Below are 21,693 nucleotides of genomic sequence, written 5' to 3'. Positions count from 1 at the left end.
GAGGATACCGAAAAGCAAATGTGATTGTTTTTCTTTTTTTTTCATCCTCCTTAACATTTTTTTCCCCTTTTTTTTATGCTTGTGCAGACATTTTTTGAAATTGAAAAATCAGCTTTGAATCTTTGTATCTACTAGGAAGGAAGAGCATGCAATGAGTGTGCAACGATTGTTAAAATGGAGAATATTTTACAGCTGTTGCTTTGATAGTTGATTTTCCGCGTTAGCTACTGATAAGTCAGTAATAAATCAGTGCAAGCCTTGCATGCCTACACTTTTCCAGACCTCAGATATTTTTTGCTCCCTGCTCTCATCCATGCAGTGAACTGCACAGGGAGTTTTCCTGTTTTGAAGAAGGATTTGGAAATGAAGTTGCTGCCACACTTCAGATCTTAATCTTCTTTGCTGTTTGCAGTTGATTCTTTGCCAGTCAGCCAGGTCAATACTAAAACCAAGCTGTGATGTCTAAAAGCCAGAAGCTCCGTCTATATCAGCATTTCCAATTTCTCATATCTGGAGTTCCGAAATTGGCTATAAATTGAGTTCCCTGAAAGGGAGGAAGGTCATGAGTTAACAAGGCTTAGCCATCTCCTTGCCAGCCTGCTAGTGAACCCTGCTGCCTGCCCAGGGCTGAGCAAGGCAGGGGCTGAAGGTTTGCTTTGTTCCATTTCTGTGCTACCTGTGTTTGTCTTGTCCTTTCGGGAGCTTGCGTATCACTTTCTGTCAGTCAGAAGTGAATATATTAATGCGGTTAGGATTGTCCCTGGGTGTTTGATATTTTACTATTATTATTTTTTAATCTCTTTGTTACTCTCAATCCCTCCCTCAATTCCAGATCCCCTAAAAAAAAGTCATGATTTTCTTTAGCTTTGATTTTTGTTTATGTGGTTATGCAGAAACACTGCTGGTGATACCAGCACTGCGGTGGAGAGGGCAGCCTGACAGTAACTAGCTCAGCAGTTCTCAGGCTTTTAAATCCTCAGCCTTTCGGTATTCATTTGTTTCTATTTTGAAGGTGGCTTGCCTTTTAAATGAGTTTATTTTAATCAAATGTATGTGAGTACATGGATGAGTTGTGGATGTGTTATTTTTAGCCCTACAGTGTCAGATGCAAAGTGATCTGAGCAACAGCTTCTGGCCAGGCTGAAAGAAAAACAACCTCAGAGTGAAGGTTATGCCTGTAGTTTAACTTCATGTGGGCAAAGGTGAGGGTGTGTGTTGTCTGGATTTTGGAGCGAGGGAAACTGGTAGTGAAACTGTTGGAGGTTGGTTGTCTGTTATTGGAGTACCTATCCTCTGTATTTAATTGCAGTTTACCTGCAGGCAGTGAATGCTGGAAAATGCAGCTAGTGGGGCGAGGGCAGGGGAGTGTATTTTAGCGTAGGACAGAGCACATCAGTGCACTGAGAGCTGCTCGTCTCTTGCTGGAGAGTGAAACAGTGGGCAAAAGCTAGCTAGCTGCTTTGCAATTTTTTTCTTCATGGAAACATCATTTTCCATTTCACCACTGGTGCCCTTGTTTAGTGTAGAGCAGGCAAAATAATAGGACCCTTCACCTCTTACTGCTCTGAGACTTGGCGGTATCTGCACTCTCCCATACCGCTGTGCTGCAACTGTGTACAAAGTTGGGCGATTGCTGTGTGGCTGGGGCTGCGCCTGCAGCTGGGATTTCCAAGGAGAGAGCAATATGCTGGACTGCCAGGGCTGCGCACGCTCCAGGCTCAGCAGACCATGGCCTTCAGCATCGGTGGTGGACCCTGCAGGGCGGGCAGGTACCTGGATGGTGGGAGCAACCCTGCAAGAACCACACCAAGGCAGCTGCGGAGCAGAACAAGTGCCACGGAGATGCAGTCAGCCCTGCTCTGCCTCTTGAAGCTGTGTCCAAGGACCTGCAAGTGGACCTTCAATCACTGCAAGGGAAGACTGCTTTTCTTCTGTCATTCCCTCACATTTCTAATTTAGCTGAATGTATAGAAAGGCATCCATGTTCTAAGATTATTTATGCAAATAACAAAAAGTCTGTTGCTGGTAGCAGGGCACTTAACATCAACTCACGCTAAACCAGGAGAAATATTAAGACAAGAGAAACCTGTGTTGCTGGTTCTTCACTTAGAGATATTACCTATATATCCCAACTGATGGGTATCTTTTCCTGCATTACAATGAGGACTGCAGAGTCACACGTTTTTCACAGGCAGATTCTGACCTATTCAGGCATGCCTGTAAATAGGCACAGATATCCCAAGCAACGTAAAAACTTGGAATGACAAATAAAAGATAAAAATAACACTGTGAGTTTTTACATGCTAGAAAACCTAATGATGTATTATGCTGGTACATGGACACAGAGAGAAACTGTGGTGACAGTGATTTTGTGTGCGACACAGGAACACAGCACGTAACTAGTCTGGTCCTGGCTCACCCTGAGCAGAGCTTTTTCTACCAAAATGGTGGTTGCAGGGGCTGAGGGGTTTTGACGTTTAGAGTTATCGCAGCATCGTAGGACAACACAGCACCAAATAACTCTTCGCAAGCACGTTCCCTTTGAGGCTCTGGCAGGCTGGGCGCTGAGCAGATGTCCAGCATCTCACTCACCTGCTATAGTGGGTCAGGGTGCTGTGTCACCCAGCGCTTGTGAACGCCCGGCATTTCCTCTCCTTTGGGCGAGAGCTAGAAAGGAAGGTGGTTTATTTAGAAAAGGTTCTTTTTGTTTACTTCTTTCTATTCTTACTCTTGGTAGAAATGACATTCCTCCTTCTGTGTGAAACATCTGCCTAGAATATAAATGTGAGGAAGTGACTGAAGAAATGGCTTAACTTATCAGGTGATTTTGTAGAAGTTCTATGTTTTATCGTGGCTTAGTCATGTAACCACATATTCCTGTTAAAATAAGGAAATAGTGACAGTAACAGAAGCTCCTGTTCTTAGAAACCTGAGCTTAAACTTGCCCCGGGGCAAGGCTGGTGTGCAGTGGGGCAGGCAGTGCAGCAGGGGTGTGCTTCATGTCTGCCCATCACTCAGCAGCCACCCGGAGCAGCCCCAGCACCCAGTGGCTCCAGCCTGAATCCTGTTTTCCAGGATTTCCAGCTCTGGCCATTTTTTTTTAGGTGAGAAAATAGCGAGTGAACGTTCCCCATGTCTGGGAGCATTGTGCAAATGGGCAGGGATGTGTAAAGGGACCTGCTCGCTGGCTGGTTCCCAACAGCTCGTGCTCCAGGTGAGACTCATGGGCATCATTTCTCTCGCTTAAATCTGTGATCCTCAAATCTCATTGCTCGGAAGTTCCTTCAGTCCCTCAGCCAAACCTGGAGCAGGCAAAAATATTTTCCCTTTAAGACTACGCTTTCAATAATGAAAACTAAAAAGAAAAATAATAAGGCTGGTTTTCTCACTCTAGTTCCTAAATGGGATAATATGTCTATTCCACTTAGATACACAATGGACGCTTTTTGGTTTGTAATTTGTAATTTATTTTATTCTGTAGGACCTGTAGTTCTGAACACTTTTGCTCTTTATTTATTTATTTTTATCTCTCTTTCCTGTTACTCCTCATTTACTTATTTTTGCTCTTGGCTCAGAATTCCATATGCATCCTATTTATATAGCCCTCTGAGCTTTATCATTCATTGACCAAACATCAGAGTTCACTGTAATAAATATGACTGGTTTTTGGCGGCACTCTCCACATGTCTTTCATAGCTGAAGGATTTGCAGCACCTCCAAATGTCTTTAATTTTTTTCCCCTTCAAATTTTGATTAGAAACATCACTCAGAGGAACAGTTTGCATTTTCTCTGCTTCTGTAATCATATATAAATGTAAGTGGTCATAACTGTATTTTTTCAAATTCTTTCTCCACCTTATTTTTCAGAAAGAACAGCCCTAACAGATGTAGCTATGCTTAGTTCCCATGTAAGCCAGAATGCTTTTTGGATATAGCTCTTCACGTGGTAACTTAGTAAAATCTGGATGTTAGGTACAAGGCGGTTTTCCTAGTTGGACTGTGCAACTTTGAAGCCAGGAATCAGTTCCTCCTTGTTCCCACGTGTTTTTGAGACAACAGCTTGTAGGTTTGTGGTATGAATGGTCTGGGGAACAGCTCTGCCCTCCTTCCCTGGGGATGCTGTTCCCTTGAGCCATGTGCCAATGGTACGTGCCTGGTGCTGCTCTGGAGTCTTGGAGCACGTGTCATCTTCTACTGTATCCATGGTTACCTGGGTTGGGAGATGGTCATGTCCCTAAGATGTTTCTGTGGTGCTTGTGCCACAGGGGATGCGTACCCCTGTGGTGCATTCAGGTTTGCTGCGTGCCAGCAATACTGGGACCTGGAGAGGTGCTGGTGTCCGAACCCTGGGTGGGGGTGCCAAGGACCCCTTGTCACACTGGGAAAGGCAGGATCAGCCACAGAGACTTTTTCTCCCAACATCCAACATTTTTCTCATGGCTGGAAATTGTTTATTTTAGCACATTCCTTTAAGTGGTTGCATACAGTTATGAAACAAATCAGTGAGCTGAAAACTGAGCTCAGCTGTTGTACCTTTCCAGTTCAGCCCCTTCTTACCTCTTTACTGGCTCTGCAAGAAGACCCAAAGGAAAATTTGGAAACAGTAACTGAATTGCTTCTGTTGTGTCAAGCAACAGAGTGATTTGTTCATAGCTCAGTGTAGGAAGGAAATCTGATATGATGAGATGGGGACAATTGGTCTATCGTTTTTCCCATTCCTCCATGGCCACCATCTCCTTTCTACCACTCTTCCTCCCCTCTCCCACCCCACCTACACGTTTCTGTCTTTCTACAAAAGGGTGGTAAATATAGCAGGTTTTTCTGATGTATCCGAAATTGCTCCCTGAGCGAGGGAAGCCTAACACTGCATGTCATGCATCTCTGGTATGCATTGCAGGCACAGGAAGTAGCATGTAAAAGTCATGTTGCTGTTTGTCCTGTAAGCAATGTAAGTATTGCTGCACAAACATACAATTATCTTAATCAAGAAACTGCGTGCTCTTTGCATTTTTCTTCACAGTTAGTAACAGAACTTACTACAGAGAGAACCTCCCAGAAATCCCCTGACCTTAAGAGCACATTTGGCTGTACCTAAGCAAGGTGAGGTCTACACCAGGCTCTGCCAGCTGGTCTCCTAGGCAGTGTTGCCTCTACTCACAGGTCTGGTCTCCTTTGACTTTGCACCTTCAACAGGTACAGTGAAGCACCACTCAATAGGAACAGCCATTTGAAACATAGAGGATCACATAGAGACACTTAAGAATTGGTGAGAAAAGGTTAACAGTCATTCATCTCCCAAGGGGTGGGTGCAAGCGCATATCTTTACAATTTTAGCTGTAGCTGTGATACGTGCAATGTTTACTAATGTTGTAATCGAACAAGTAAAATCTGCTTCTGTAAACTGCAGCTGGATTCTTTCCAAGGAGCTTGTTTTCCTTTTAATATTGTGTTATTAATTAGCTCAGCAAATCAGCAAATCATTGTAGTTTTGTTTGGAACCAATCAGCAAGTGTTGCCATCTTTGAATGCTTTGGTAAGTGGTTGTTTTCTTGAAAGAGGTCTTTCAGTGGAGAAAAGCCACCCTCCTCTGCGGGAAGATGGCTTCTGCTCAGGGAGATCGGTGTATTCCCAGCCTACTTGCCAGTCTCCACAAAAGAGGATATTAAGAAAAGTGAGCTTTCTCTTTTTCAAAGGTATTGCAAAGCAACAGTAGGTTTTCCATCCGTTCAGCAGAAATATTTAGCTCTTACCGCAGTTCTATCAGGATGTATTAGTCTTATACCCTTGTGAAACTACATATTCTTGGCTGTGAGATGCTCTTGAACAAAGCCACTCGATGATCCTGGGAAAACTTTGTATCCCGGTGGATGTTTTCAGGTGGTCCGGTTTGGTCCTTAGCACAGCATTTACATGGAAATATGGAGTGCTGGAGGCATTGTAATGCTGGCTGCCCTTTTGTTGGTCTTCGTCCTCAAGTCAGGCTTTACCAATCCAAGGAATTCAGTATTTCAGGCGAAGAACTTTTCACAGATGGTATTTGTGAAGATAGCAAGAAGAAATTTAAGGAATGTTTAAGCTTTGGCAATTATGAGACCGTTTTAATTTCATACATGACAGCAGCACATGAGAGGCATTCCACGGTGCTCACCTCTGTGCACGCAACTACGGGTGCTGCCCTCCTGAGTTAACCTTGGCTTGCAATAGAGATGGGCTGGAAAGGGAATGCTCTTTCCTTGACAAGTTTTCTGCCCTCGTACTGAACTCGCTGAGTTATGCTGTTTGCTGTGGAGCTGCCCACAGACCAGCCACGAGCAGAGCCCGCAATACAGAACGCTCCTCATGCGCAGGGTGGTGGAAGGTATCCTCTACAGCGCACAGTTCATGTATTTAAAATAAAGAATAAAAGTCTGTAATTAAAACCTGAAGATTTAATTTTGAATAAAAATTACGATAAATTTAATAGCTTCAGGAAGCATGGTTATTTTCCCAAGGTTGGAAGTCATATCTTTTTCACTTTAAAAGTTGACAGAAAGGAAACCTTCAGTGGTATTTCGTTTTTCACTTGGTACATTTTTTTTTTCCCCTCCCTTATGGAAATGTTACTTGGAAAATAAAAGCTCATTGGGAAATGGAAGAGGGAAAACTGTACTACTTCTAACTGTGCATGGGCTGCTTTTATACCAGAAGGAGTTTTCTACCACCTATATACTATCACAACCTCATTTTTCATTTTTTGTCATCATAGATTTAAAATTAGAGGAGACACAACTGGGGGCTGTCCTATTCCTGTGCAATGGCTGTGAGTGCTGTATGGCACGGTCCTCTGGTCGGCTGGGCATTCCTGTTCTGCCTGCCTGCCTTTGCCTTCCCCAGACCTGTGTCAGGCTTGACACCGAATTCTGGAGACAGAGGATTATTAATGCAAAAGTCACCCCTTAGTTTGACCAGCACTTCCTTCTCCAGCAAATGCACATGTTGCTAAAAGCATCCAAAATATAGTGACTTACTGGCTCTGAATCCCCCCAGTTCCCCTTTCACAGCATTCGTGAAACATTTATCCAGAATCCCTGGCGTGAATCTTTAAAAACAAGGATGCCCTGTGGGCCAGCTGTGAGACAGCCTTTCACAAAGATGCTTACTAATTGCTTTTGATTAAATTGCATTTCTGCTGGTCCTTGATGCATGCTTTCAGCCAGCACTCCGGTACTGTGGGCAATCCCCAATGCTGGTGATGCCACCTGAGCTATTCAGGTCCTCTGAAATGGCACGGGGTACTGCAGGGCATCACCCAAATGTCTAGTGATCACTTTTGACATCAGAACAGGGAGCAGGGAAGGAAAAGGAACTAGGGGGTTTTTGCCTTTACAATTGTATATTTGTGTGTGTGTATATATATATAAAAATATTTATATAAACCAATTGTATTTATGAGAGTTTAATAACCAGCCACCCAAATGTTTGCTTAGACTCCACGTATGTAAGCCTTGGGAGGGCTTGTTATTCTGTTGACACAAGCTAAAGGAGCAAGATGTTTTCCTGGGGTTGTGCCGCTGGTGTGTGGTTCTTCAGACAGGCCATCCTCCTCCAGTCCGAGGGCAGGTGTGCAGGGCAGGCGGTGCTTTATTAAGACCCTGGGCGCACCAAGTTCATTTCTTGGCCTTCCGTTTAAAGGTTTCCTCTGTGCTTGTCCTTTCTTGCTTGGTAAGCTAGGCTGCAAACAGCTCGAGGCTCCCATGTCAAATTCTTGTTAGCAGCGTGCGGTTCTGCTGGGAAAATGCTTAAATGTGAGATCCGGTGCGTTTATTCACCTGTCCAACAGTAGCACGGTAACAGTGAAAATCTCTGGCTTGGAGGAGCATCTCATGTGGGACCAGTGCTCGGGGGGAGAGGGGCTGCCCCTTGCTGCCCTGCTGCCTCAGTGAGCAGGGAAACATTTAATAAACCTGAAACAAGGTGTTAGGCTGTTATTTCTTTGTTCTCTCCTTTTTGAGAACTGTCATCCATCTGGAGGTTGCAAACTGAGATTTAGAAACAGCTGCTGTTGGAATATCGTTTGCCACTTGGTTAATTAAGAGACTGCCATGCAGATTTGTGGCTATTGAATTTCTTCTCTATTCTTATTTTAAGTGGCTACAATATTGCTAAAAATTCACTAACAAGTACAGATACAGAATCCTTTCATCTGAAGCATCAAAGAAAATGAGCTACTCTGATACCTCTCACACCGGTTTTTGTTTCAGCTGCTCTCATTCATTCTTGTCAAAAAGATGCCAATTGTGATTTAGATCCTGCCAAGAGAAAAGGAGCCAGCTGTTGTAAACAGCAGAGGTGTTCAATTTGCAAAATATTCCTGTAATCATCTGTGCATTTTCTTTAGAGTAAGCCACCTTTTTGAAACAAGGAAGAATCCAATGTGTTTCTATGCAGTCTTAGTTTTGTGCAAAAATAAACCAATATTTATATGGGTTTGGAGAGTCTCTTAATGAGGGGTAGGAAGTTAAGGACTGGAGGTGGAGGAGGAATGTATATGAGGACATATGTCACGGCAAAGCTTTTTATCACCTTTTAATTGCATTTAAGTCATCTTTATTCTGAAATTGGTGTGTTCTGTATCTAGCAGGTTTTTATGCTTTTTGTCACTGCTGTTCAGGTTTCCAGGGGCATCCTCCCGGTTTTGTTTCATAATGCTGCTATTCACATACAGGAGCTGTCATCAAAAATCAGTGTTGGCTGGGAGCTGCTTATGGCAGCAGTGGAGATGCTGCTGCTTTTCTCTGCAAGTAGGATAGATGGCAACTGCAGTACCACAAATGTGATTTAACATTTCCTTGGTTTTGTTACTTTGTGAGTGGCAGGCAGTACGGTATGTTAAAGATTTCTTACGCAGTCGGCTGTTGTGTAAGACATTGTTTGTCTTGTGCAATGTAAATCTCAGCAGATATAGATACTATGGGATGAACAGAGGAGTGACGCGTGCTCCCTTCCCTGCCGTTGATGCTCCCTGGGAACCAGAGCCCAGTCGCAGGCATCACTGCGTCCCACGCAGCGGTCGTGCAGCCTCTGCTCAGGGTCTCCTGCGCCTGGAGGAACCGAGCTCACCCTTGCCCTGTCCAGCTCCCTACTGTGAGGCAGCCTGGCCGCAGGAAGGGGCTCAGCTGAACGTACATGGTGCCAAGGCGGTCCCCAGCTCCTGCAGCTGCATTCGTAGGGGGGGGAGTGGATGTTCTGCATCGAACCTAGGGTGGCTTGATGTGTGCAGTCCAAACCCTCTGCCTGTGGGGAGAGTTCCTCCTGAAACACCCTGACAGCAATGCAAGGGCTGAAACTGGCATATTACTCATTTGTGCCTTACAGGAGAGAGCCAGGCATGCAGAAAGTATCGAGAGGGAAGGTTGTACCTTGTGTTTTGTTTGGGTTTTGGACGAGAGGTATAGCCGTGCTTACTTTTTTCATGCTACGCCTCTCTATGCACGTTGTAGTGTTCATGGCAGTAGAGGCTAAGTAGTGTATTTAAAAGGTATTTTGCCTAGCATCAGTTTTAGCACTACCCTGGTACTTGCATACCAAATGAATGTCTGATCCAGTTTTGGTAAGAAAGATATCTGTTCTGGTTAGGTATCTGCCTATCTGATAGCTCCATCTGATAGATATGGGTTATCTGTGCAGGTCAGAAATGAAGAGTGCCACCGCACATCTGGTGGTGTCGTGCTGGCTGCCTGCCCTGGAGCCAGCCTGACAGCTCTGTCACCTCGGGTTGTGTCAGTGCACAGACGAGTGATTTGATGTACATTAAAAGCGTTAATTAGATAAAAATGGTGGGCTAGCATGTGTTTCAAAGAACCCCTCACCAAACCTATGATGAGTAGAAAAGTATCTTTGAAGGAGCACCTATGTCAGTTCATAGATGTATTTTAGAGTAATTTCTGTCCTGCTGTGCTGTTGGGGAAAATAATCCCATTTTTATTACTCGACCCATGGAGGTTCAGTCTATTACTGCTTGCTTTGCTTTGCAGCGGATTGGATTTCTCCAGAGAGGAAATTAGATTTTTCCTTCCTTTCCACTCTGTCTCTGTCCTGTGCTTACATCAGTTGGTGGCTGTCCAGGCACTGCAGTGATACCCTTTCCTTCCACGCGCTGCTTCATTTGCTGTTCTCTAATAAACTGTATTTACACATGGTGCTTTCCACTGTAACTTCTGGTGATGGCAAAGATGATCAAGAAAATGTGCTCCATGTCTAAACTCGGCCAGAAGTGAGTGCGGGCTTAACCTGGGCCATTTCAGCCGGCGCTGAATCAGAAGTGTGCTGATTTGGATGAGGAGTGTAAATAGCCCGTGGGTAGGGCTTTCAAATCACCTGGAAATTTAGGTATATAAACAGATATGCTGGGGTTTATTTATTTACGTCTCCCCCTAGCAGCCAGCTAGGCTTGTCTGGGAGTTTATTAATAGGTTTTGCTGCAATTTTATCTTGTCGACTAGCCACAAGTGAGCTCGCGGGCCATGTTATTCTAGGAATATCCAGTGAGATGATCTGTTTACAGCAGAGGGCAAATTCCACGGAGAGTGCTGAAGGAAGAAGAGGCCCCCGAGGTTCGAGAGAGCTTGGTGGGAATTAGGAAATACAGCAGCTGTGGGGACGGGGTCACCTCCCAGCAGTCTTTAAGGATCGCTGTGATGGAGGTGGCAGAGTACATCGTGCCAGAAGGGTCAGCTTGGGGAGCACAGCAGCGGTGGGACATGCTGGAAGTGCTGAACAGCTTGAAAAACTAAGTGCTCCGAGATGTTTTTTCTTTCCTTTTGTGCTCTTTTGTTGTAAAGCAGAGTCCAAATGCAAAATCCTGTCTTAGGGGCACAGCCTGCACGTTACTCTTGACTGAGCCAGCAGCTGCTGGGGCCAAGAGGCAAACAGCCCTGGTGTTTTTGGATGCCAACACCCCTGGGAACTTCAGGTGTCCTGCATTTTACACCTAAAAGCTGTGTTGCCTGAGCTTTCTTCTGCTCAACTGATAATATGGGCCTTGTTCATCTCAGTCTGATTGTTTTCCTTCCTTTTGGGATAGGGGAACATCTTGAGGAGTCCTTACAGGGAGGGAATTAAGAGTGTTGGGTGTATGGTAATATGAGGGAAACTGTCAAAACTTGTGATTATTTTTTTTAAAATATATATATATATGTAATGTAAAACTGTGAATGTGAGTCTAGAATTAGATTGTCTCCTCGGGGATTTCATTCAGTGGGAATGCTGTTGCCCAGACTTCAGGTGCTTTGTCCTGGCTATTTTCTCCAAGGGATACTCCTATATAATTACAGTCTTCGTGGCTCATAGACTGAAACTGGGCAGGGAGAGAAAACTGCAAAGGCACAAAAAGCGGTTAGCTTGTGGTTTCTGATGGAGCTAGCGCTTGGGCTACGGTGCAAGAATTGCTTTGTGTTTTGGGACTGGAGATGGGTGAGTGGATGCTAGAGAGTTGTTCAGGCAGTGTGATTTAACCTCTTTTTCTTCTTGATATATTATTTGCAAATGACTTAAAACTTCTTTTTTTCTTTTTCTTTAAATAAAAGTATTTGCTGTTCATCCTTGTGCAAATATCCTGTGAGAATAAATGTCAGTCTTTGAAGACAAATGAGAGGGTTTCTGAAATCTGAAACCAATTATTTGTTAGCGGTGTGCAAGTGTAAAACTAAGTGAGAAAGGATGGGATGTGGCCCTTAATCCCTTCATGGCGATGACAGGTCGCCCAGTGGGGTTTGGAGGAGGTGGGCTAAGCAACGTGAGCTGATGTTAACCCGGTGTTACTGTGGTCCTCCCCCGTCTCCTGTCCATACGCCCATCTCCTCTAGGCAGACTGCTCCTTTCCACAGCTGCAGGTGGAGAAGGTGGGAGAGAAGAGCCAGCTGGAAAAGGGAAAAGGCAGCATTGCAGATTTCAGGCCATGGCATGCTTAGATAATTTTAACTCAATTTCCCATCTTCTTTTCAGAAGAGGTTGCCTGAAAAATTGTTGTCAAGGGTATGCCAGGGGTTTATCCATCCCAATGCCAGGGAGAGGAGAAGCTCTTAGCAAAGGCAACATGTCCTTTCCAATCTAAAATCCATTCCGATCTAAAATCCATGTGCCCCGTGTCACCAGTGCCGGTTGCATTTGCAGTGGTTAACCAGTTGTCTGACCCATGGTTTTCTTGTGCCTTTCCCTGCTGATGCCCAGGGACAGTGACCTCCTGTGCAAGGGAGCAGCTCTGCATGTGGTGGGGCTGAGCCCCCATGGCATTGCAGAGGCTCTTCATCAGCTCCCTCCTCACCCATGTCCCAGCAAGTCCCAGTGCTTGCAGTTGTACAGCTGGCATGGCCCAGCCACAAGCCCTCCTGGCTCGTCCGTGTGGCCCATGCAGCTCGTGAGGCATGCTGGTGGGAAGAGTGCCCTGGTCTCGCTTGGAGCAGGTGCTCTAACTCCACCCACCATCCCACCTGACATATCAATGATGTTGGGATCTTCCTAAATTTCACCAGTCACACCAAGATACGTGAAGGAGCCCTGTCCTTTTCCATAAATACCAGCCATTTTGTTCAGCTGTTGGGGACAATTGATTTTGCTGTGGAACACAATCTAGAGCACTGTTGTCTTCTGCAAGCTATTTCTACATTTCCAAAGACTATAAAAAATAAAGCAAAACCTTTCAGGCCTAATGGCTCTTTGCAGACACTCCAAAAATGTGTGCAGGTCTGAGATGTGCCGTACCTCATCTCCCTACAGCCTGACTCCAGAAACATCTTCCTTTCTGCTCTGCTCCCTGGGTTCTTCCAGGCACACCTGTATCCAGGTGAGGTGGCACAAATGGCATGCACCAGTTCAAATGCCATATGGCTGTAGTGAATTGGTTTGCTGATGTTTATATGCAGCTCCTTTATGGAAGAACTGCAGGTGCAGTTGCAGAAGGGCCTCCCAGCACTTCATGTGCTCCGTGGATGGGTCTGCTTTTTCCCTGTGAAGGCTTGTTCAGGTTTTCCCTTCTTCCTAACAAGTGTCCCAAAGGATTGTGCCACAAGGGGTTTGTAGGGGGGAGTAAGGGAGGAAAAATTAATCCCTTTTAAAGAAAAGTAACTTCAGTATTCCAAAACCTGCTCAGGAGATCTTATTCGATCCGACTCACTGTGGTCTTGTGGTGTCCTCTTAGTATACCAAAACCGTTGGTTTGAAAGTACTTTCCTTGAGCTTTTCCTTTGTCACTAGCAACAGCCAATATAGCTGCTACAGTTCTTATTCCCTTGGTTAATGTTTGAAAAGATTTCTCATGGAATTTCTAAATAACTAGATAAGAGATCTTATAGAAGGACAAAGTGATTTTTATTTTTTTCCCAAAACAGTCTCTAAGTAGGCAGATTTGCACAACCATGCTCATCCTCTTAACGCATTTCATTCCTGCATGTTCTCACACCCAGGCACTCTCAAGGTCCAAGGTGTTTGTCCGCATGTTCTGGCCAGGATCATTTGTGTGACACAGAGGACAAGTGTCAGTGGCTACTGTGTCCTCATCACATCCCTGAGGTTGTTCTTGGCAGGCAAAAATGAACCAGCTTGGAGCTGCTTTTCATACCATTTAAGCGTTGATGATGTTTACAATTTTTTGTTTCATTCTTTTTTCTCATCCCTTGTAATTCACAGGCAAACTTCATGAATTTTGGTTCTTTCCTCTGCCCCCATAGTCTTGATATTTTATGACTCTAATCCTGTTCTTCATCTTTGTGACAACTTGCCTGCAGGTCACGTTGTTCCTCCTCCTCTTGTTATTTGAATGAAATACGGGTAGGTAGGATGCGATTGGCACAATGGGCATGTGCCATTCCCTTACTCCATACTCTGCCCACCCTTCTGGTGCCTGCTTGTTTGCTTGCTTGCTCTTGCACACGCATACGCTCATATACACACACGCACACTTTTACTCTGCCTTTTTTCATCACCGTTTTGAATACTTTGAATACAAATTGCTGCATGCAGACTTGCAGAGTAATGTGTCTGCCCCCAGTACTGTTCCTTCTGTGCCAGAATGTGTCTGCCCATCCTGCATGTCAGTAGTGGGGTTACTTTTCTGTGCATCAAACAGCCACCAGAAATTTTTGAATCCCTTGTAAGAAGGGACGTAGTTCACGCCAGCTCTCCCTGCGCCAGGTTTGCAGGCTGTGAGGCTGCTGATTTGGTCATTTCTGCAGCGGAAGGGCATACGGGATAGGGTCCCAAAGGAGGAATTCTGTGCTTTGTTTCTGCGTTTCCCAGCCAGAGGTGTATGCTGTGCCATGAGTCTGATGTGTTCAGTGTCTTGTGATGCCTGTGGGGCCCAGGTCTGCATCGCACCTGTGGTAAGACAGTTGCTGTCAGGCTGGGTCGTACTTACAGCGTGTTGGAGCAGTTCTGGCAGGGTCCAGCTTCTGCACTGGTGATGTCCACTGTTGCTGGCTGTCTATTGATGGTCAGAAAGTCTGCTTCACATGTCCCAGGCATGCCTGATTTCACTGCCCAAGTGCTGCAGGACTGCTTTGCATGCAGGTTTCAACTTGCCCAGACAACCACTTGCCTGGGACTTACAGAAATTAGGCATCTGAGTCGGATCTGCTGCTCCCACTGTGTTGCACAGAGTAGAAATGCTGGGCAAGGAAGCAAAATCCTTTCCATGCCTGTTTCCTTGCCCAGACAAAATTTTTTTCAATTAGAGCAAACGGATGTATCCAGGAGGGGTTGGTATTGATGGTGATTTCCATTATTTTTGTGTATGACCAGAGTTTGCTCCGCACTCTACAAAGTAGTTGAGGTAGAAACCTTTTCAGTGAGTGGGATCGCAGGAGCTTTTTTACTGAATTTGCCATGGATGGATAAAGCTGATCTCTGTCTTGTAGTGATTTTGTCTGAGTTAGTCATTTATCACACAAACTGGGGGCCTCGTGCCTGGGTGTGTTGTGGCAGCGGCATGAGCACCAGCAGGGTGCGAGGTGACTTCCCTGGTGCTGGGGAAGGTGGCTGGCTGGCTGATAGATGCTTGCTAGAAACTGCAGCAAAGGTTTTTGTTGTATAAAATTGATACCAGAGATGTCGGAAAGACAGTAGGCTGTCCTAATATGAAAAACATTTCAACTGAAATGTGGTATTTCACGTACGCAGAGTGCCTGCTGAGGTCACTCGGAAGCCATGCTCACCCAGCTATAGGAGGGATTATTTTTTTGTTTTCTCCAGCTTTTTTAGAGGAAAAGGCAAAATTGATCGTATGCATGGGATAATGCAGAGAAGGAAATAGATGCTAAACAATCTCTGAAGTTATTTCCTTTCTATACAACAAATAACTGCTGCATATAGTTATGTACTGTGCACCAGTGCCTTAATGTAACTTTATTATTTGGACACCTCTTTCTGACTTCATATAAAAGTTGTTCTCTTGGTTATTTTTTTTATCTGATATTAACCTAAGCAATTCAATTGAAATGCCAAAGCCTTATGTATCTAATGCAGACTTCCCGTTTCTATAGCAACAAAACTCATCCTTGTACTTAATGAAGGAATATTGGAATGTGAGTAACTGTGGCTTTAAGGTTTAGAAAAACAAACAGAACTGCTTTATATTTGAAGATTAGAGCAATGAAACGGAAGTGACCTCTTTGCTTAGAACAAAAAAAATCACCTAGGCTTAGGATACTTCATTAGTAAGAATGAAACCATATTAATGTCATAAGGAGCTCTGTGTTTTAATCTTGTTTTTCTAATTAAAATGTAAAAGCCTTTTATAGCAAGTGAGAGTCTTTGAGGGTTTTTTTTCCCTGCCCTTTCTTTTCCAAAGCTGCTGTGTTTGTGGTTAAGCTAATGAAAATTTGGGCTGCCTCACAACAGATTCTTTTTCCTTCTGTATTGGCAAAAATCCATCAATAGTTTTTGTCATTGGCTGAAAAAAAAAAGGGGAGGGGGGGATGTGTGGTGTTTAATCCTGCATTTTGATCCACAAGCTAGTTCCTGGTCAACTAGTTTAAATCTGTGTTACAGTGATAAATGCTGAACAAGCTGCAGATGAGAGAGTGAATGAAGGAGCAGTTGTCATCTCTCCCTATTAGCTTATAGCTTTTCAATTACAGTTTTAACAACCGTTAAATTCTAATTTAAGACAACCCTAGGAAACAACCCAAGGAAATACAACAGTGCTGACAGCAACATATCATGAATGTTTATGAGCCTATATTTCTGTATCAGCATGCCGATAAGTACTACACATTTGTGGCAGGTTTATTGTGCTTAATTATTAATCTGTAGAAGTGAATATGGGCAAATGGGAAATGTGAAATAGGGGCTTCTATTGCAATCTTACTGGTGACAAAATTGTTTGAATATATTTCCACAAGGCAGTCCAATTTTCCTGCTATTTCTTGTGATTTTTTTTTCTGGGGGTTTTTGGTGGGTTTTTTTTGTTATTTTGGTTTGTTTTTTATTTTTTTTTTAAAGCTGTCATTCTGATAAATTCATCTTAATTTCTGAGGACTGAATAAAGGTAGCCAGAATTCCAGGTTTAAGGAAACTTTTAATCTGCTGAACTCACTAGTCACAAGGCAGCTAAGACAACCAGTGATGCCAGTGATGGCAGTAAATTGCCCCACAGCAAAAGATAGTATGGAGGACAGGATAAGACAGATGGAAGGCTGGCTCGTTTGAAAGTTGATCAAGATTAGCTGTTGTGAAAACAAAAAGCAAACCCAGAAACAACACACTCAGCAAAATCCAGTTTGAAACTGGCTGAGTCGCAGTATATTAAACTGTGGGCAGGTGGCCTCCCGTATGAGCTGGGAGCCTGTATCCTGCTGAGAGCTGTGCTCTTCTGCCTCCCAGCAAACGGATTGGAAAGGCATGCAGCATCTCTGAGAAGCGTGAAAAGGCTGAACCCAAAAATCTTTGGATTGTGTTTTACCCTACGTTCCCTTTAAAAAACGAGTAACTTAAAACTTGGTAAAATGCTTCTCTAGGCAGAGACTGAAAGGGAGCTGACAGCGATACAGCAGGTCTGCAGGAGATGCAGTAGGTGTGTGCAAGTTGCAGTGTTTGCACCGCAGCCAGCAGTTAACGGGCTTCTGCAAGGGTATTTGAAGCCCAAATACAGGAAGAAACAAGATTTATGTGATTGTGCATAACTTTGGTCGAAGGTCTTGAAGGACATTAACTCCCTGAAAGTTTCATAAAGAGATGCTCTGTGGGTGCCTTTGCTGGATGGGGGCTAATGTGTTGGCGTGTGCTCTGTGTTTCAGGGATAGAGCTCTGTCCTCCTGGGCACCGCTTCATGATCACCATGGTGGCGAGCTTCATCGAGATGGCGGGGCAGTTCCTCATGCCGGGGCTGGCTGCCCTCTGCAGGGACTGGCAGGTCCTCCAGGCCGTCATCATCTGTCCTTTCCTGCTGATGCTGCTTTACTGGGTGTAAGTATTTCTTTCTCCTGTCGGGTCAAAGACCACATGAGCTCCTAATGTGAGATTTAGGAGTTGCTGCACTGTTGGGAAGTGTATGTGCTTTCCAATACATATCAGCCTTTCCCTTTGTTCTTCTGTTCACCTTTTGCAAAGATTGGACTTTGAAATAAGAAATAAAAACTTCATCGTTTGCTGTAGCCCACACATCAGTTAGATGCTGCAGTGTGGTGGGAACTCGGGAGATGGTCCATTTTCACTGAGCAGCAAGTTGTACTTTGCTATTATTATCACTGTCACTTCTCCTTTAAAGATTAAAACAATTGTTGAGAGGCCACATCTCAGCCTAGCTGTTGTCAGGTTGTGGCTGCACCGCTAAATTTTCCCTTAAAACCTGCATTGTGGTTCTGGGCTGTCACTGCTGCTTTCTCTGGCCTGGGTTAGCCAAGCTAGGTTAAAAATAACATAAGTCAGCCCTTGAACAAGCGCACTTGGACATCTTGTGTGCTTGAGGTAGCCAACCCTGAACTAGACTGCCTGCTCAATTTTGCCCAAATTTGTATACACTAACTAGTACTAACTAGTCTGCACTGGGCAGTAGCTGGGAGTCATTCCCACAAGGAATCCTCCCCTCCTAGCTGTTCCTGTTCCTCTCTGCCCACTGCACTGGCAGCATTGCAGCACTGGTACAGCTGCCCTGAGCAAAGTAGGGTGGCTGTCACCTTAGGGTTGGTGCCAGGTCCATCCCCACCAGGACTATATACACCTCCCAAAAATCCTTTCTTTGTTGTTCTGTCTTAATAGTGACACGCAGTGGCAGCATAACACAATGGAGGCTTAGGAGAGCAGTGTTGTACAAAACCATAAGAGTAAGAACAAGCTAGATCATTTACTTTAAAGATAACACTAACAAGACTAAAATATTAAATTGTATGCTGAGAAAAATGAGAAAAAAAGGCCACCGTGCTGTACAGGACCAAGTTGTTTATGAACTGTGTGGGGGCCAAGCTGTTGTAATGCCTGATAGGTTGCAACATGTAAAAACTTGTTACAGTGTGTAAGAATTTTTACCAGTTAAATATTTTTTCTATTAATGCATAAAAGCCTTAAAGAGTTCTCCTGTGTTCATGGTAACAGCCCTCAGTGGGGATTTCTTAGCGTATCCCTGAGGTAGACATGCTGCAGCTTGGGCTGAGGGCAAAACACAGCACATAGGAGAAAGTTACGAGTCCTTTGCAAGAGAGTGAAGCTTTCCCCCCCCGCTGTTTTCCAATATATAACATCTAAATAGTCACATCTTGTCAGTGTTAATCTTGATGAATAACCAAGAGTGTTCCTGTTCATGTGCGATACTGTTCTTCCAAACCCACCATATGTTGTACACATGCAAACACACGTAGGTCTACTCTACAGCCTCCCATTGGGATGCCTGCCAGCTGAAATGCCTTATATCCACAACTGGATAGAACCCAATATCAAACAAAATGTTTACAGGTATCTGTATCCAAAAGGACGGTACAATAGTACGAAGACACCTAATAAATGTGGTAGACAACATGGACAGCAGTAACCCCTCAGCAGTGTTCTGGAGATAGCACGTTTTCCAGGTGGCTGAATCAAGGTCTCGTACATTTCCTGTTGGACATGGGTGACATGGAAAGCGATAGGAAATGCTAATATTTATTTGCTGATCTGCAAGAGCTTTGTGGCTTTTTGGCTGGGTGGGACAAGCAGCCCGTGCAAATAGATCCCCCTTACATAATGTGTGATATGACAGCTTGATAGATAGTGGTAATAGCCAAAGTAACAGGATTTGCAGTGCCCAGGCGTTTTGCATTTGCAGAAATGGACTGTGGTTAGGATGCCGGTTTAATTATGCTGTCAGTACAATATGCACTTTTCTCTTAGGCTTTTCTCTTCCATCTGTTGTATGTTCTCTGGAAAGTGCCACCGCTTTATTACCTCTTTCCTTTCCTCCCTTCTGCCCCCAGCATTGTGTTGGGGGAACTGAGCGTGGATGCTCGGCATATGTTACAGATGAAGGAAGAAAACTCACTGATTTGTAATAAAGGAATGACTGGAAAACAGCACTGCTTATTAATTCCCCATCATGTACCCAAAGCAGTGAGTTCAATAACAGACGCTGTGACAGCCCCTGCACTGCTGCCTCCTTACTCTCTTTACTTCCATCTCCTGCCGTAAGAGCTGTTTGCCCCTCCAGACTGGGGCTTAGCCCTCTCCCACCTATAGATTTGCTCTGCTCCCAGCCACATGCACATGGCAGGTCATACCATCCCTAGGAGGTGGGTGGCTGAGTGGATCGGGAAGCTGGGCATGGAGGGGAGGAAAGGGAGAAGCACCAGATTTGTCTAGGAGGGATAGGCTAGTGCGCTGGGACACCTGCAAATCGAGCAGATGGCTTTGCTGAGCTCTCAGGTCGTTCTGGAAGGGCTGAGGCACCCACATAAGCTGGACATGAGCACAGGGCTTGGTGACAAGCATATAAAAATGGGTTGTAAGAAGTTAGGCTCCTTCCAAAGTGTGTGTGTGTTTGTGTTAGAGTTGTGAGGGAAGGGGAGCTCCAGTTATACAGAGGCATTATCTCCCATCCCTTGGACAAAGTAAACTCCTGACAAGACCATGCTGTGAAGGTCAGCAAAGGTATCAGTAATCTGAAATAAACTCCTGATTGACTCTAACCAAAACTGAAGAATGGGGACAGGGTGGCCGGTTCTTCTCTGGTGCTGTTAGGTTGGATTTATCCTCACCAAGACACGAAGCTGTAATAACTGGGCTTGTTGTCCTTGGGCAGACCCCTAACTGACACACGACACACTTTCCGTGGGCATAGGTTTGCTCTGCATCTGGACAGGGTCATGGTTCTTCCAGCTGCATGTGGTACCTGCCTGGCCTTTGTCTGTCTGTCCGGGATTCTTCGCTGCCCTTCAGATTTCTCAGCCTTTGGTTCTTTTTCCCCAGTGTCCCTCCCTCTCTTCCCTCTCTCCTCTCCCAAGCAGCAGCTGTGTAACAGGAGATGAACATTTGCCTCTAGCCACCCACCTCCCTTTCTTTTCTTTGACTGCAAAAGGCTGGTCCTTGCCTCACGGATGGAGGAGGTAGAAGACTATCAACCAGATGTCTGCAGTCAGCTCAGCCCGGTGATCTGGGTGACTGGCCACCCTCAGCAGAAAGCTGTCTCAGCTTCATTCCATTTGTATTTAATGCCAGGTGATGAAGCACGAGGTTGTGGCCAAATTTCTGTGCAGAAGTCCACAGGGGCCAGGGGGTTTGCCTCCTTGTTTTAGGTATGAGGGGTTGTTTTTTGGCTTTTGAGTTTGTGGTGGTTCTTGGTTTGGCAACGGGAAGTGCAACAGTAGGTACATACAGATGACCCTTGGCAGCAGGGTCGATGCTCAGGTGCTCTCACAGAGATGGAGCACCCAGCACTTCCCCTTGCTGTGCCTGATAACCTGGGCTCAAAGCAGCCCAGAAGTCTTAAAGATCCTTAAATGAAGCTCCCACTGCTTGCACTGAGGAATGGAGCAGCTGAAAGACGTGAGGCTTCAGCACTTTTTTTCCTTTGACAAAACTGCAGGAGCTGGAAGGTGAAGATGGTGTTTGTCCCCACAATGCCCATCCCTGCAGCTCTCCTCCTTTCCCTAGGAGCAGTTATCACCGGAGGGCCTGTCATTTGGGACCTGTCAGCAGACTGTGCAAAAGGTGCAGCTTTTAGGTTAGTGGCGGAGGCTGTCCCTTCTCTGGAGCCAAGCGTGGGGAGACTGTGCATTCAAAGAATTCTTAATATTTTCAAAAAAATGCTTTTGCAGTGCAGAAGGATATGCCAATGCGCCCATGCAGCACCAGTGGTAGTAAATAAGCTGTCAAGCTGAATGGCTGCCATCATGGCTGTTACATCTTTTTATTGCCTGATATCATTTAGATTGCAGTCTGCCTGACTTCTTTCTTCTTCTTTCAAAAGAAAAATAATACTTTCTCTATCTAGGATGGGAGGTTGCACTAAGCTGTCTTCGAAATTACATCAGCCTTAAAAGATAGTACCATAATGGTGCGATTGCCTTGCCTGGTCCGCTGCTTAGAAGTGTAAGAACTGAGGCAGCATCCACAGCAAAGAGCAGTGCTTTGTGAAGGAAATGTCAGGTTTATTATATATTTGAAGGTAAAAGTAGTTGTTAAATTTGTTCTTAGAAAGGGCTTTTGGAAGATTAGTGAAAATGGGGCCTAAATAAGAAAGAAAAATATGCGTGGAGT

At 44.8% G+C, this 21,693-nt stretch overlaps 1 protein-coding gene across 5 annotated transcripts in view; it reads left to right on the top strand.

Moving 5' to 3' along the window:
- The window catches only part of SLC22A23 (solute carrier family 22 member 23), a 113,756-nt gene that overhangs the window by 61,110 nt on the left and 30,953 nt on the right, over positions 1 to 21,693 (top strand). For all 5 annotated transcript variants that reach the window (XR_013927189.1, XM_080381225.1, XM_080381223.1 and 2 more), the window contains exon 4: positions 17,268 to 17,436. Coding sequence is in view for 4 of the 5 variants with exons in the window: in XM_080381225.1 (XP_080237351.1) it covers positions 17,268 to 17,436 (169 nt within the window). In the remaining variant the exon portion in view is untranslated. The remainder of the gene's footprint in view (positions 1 to 17,267; positions 17,437 to 21,693) is intronic.

This window comes from Falco punctatus (assembly GCF_963210335.1).
Source record: "Falco punctatus genome assembly, chromosome: 3".
Taxonomy (NCBI): Eukaryota; Metazoa; Chordata; class Aves; order Falconiformes; family Falconidae; genus Falco; species Falco punctatus.
Note: the sequence above shows the minus strand (reverse complement) of the source record. Positions and strands in the feature narration are given on the sequence as shown.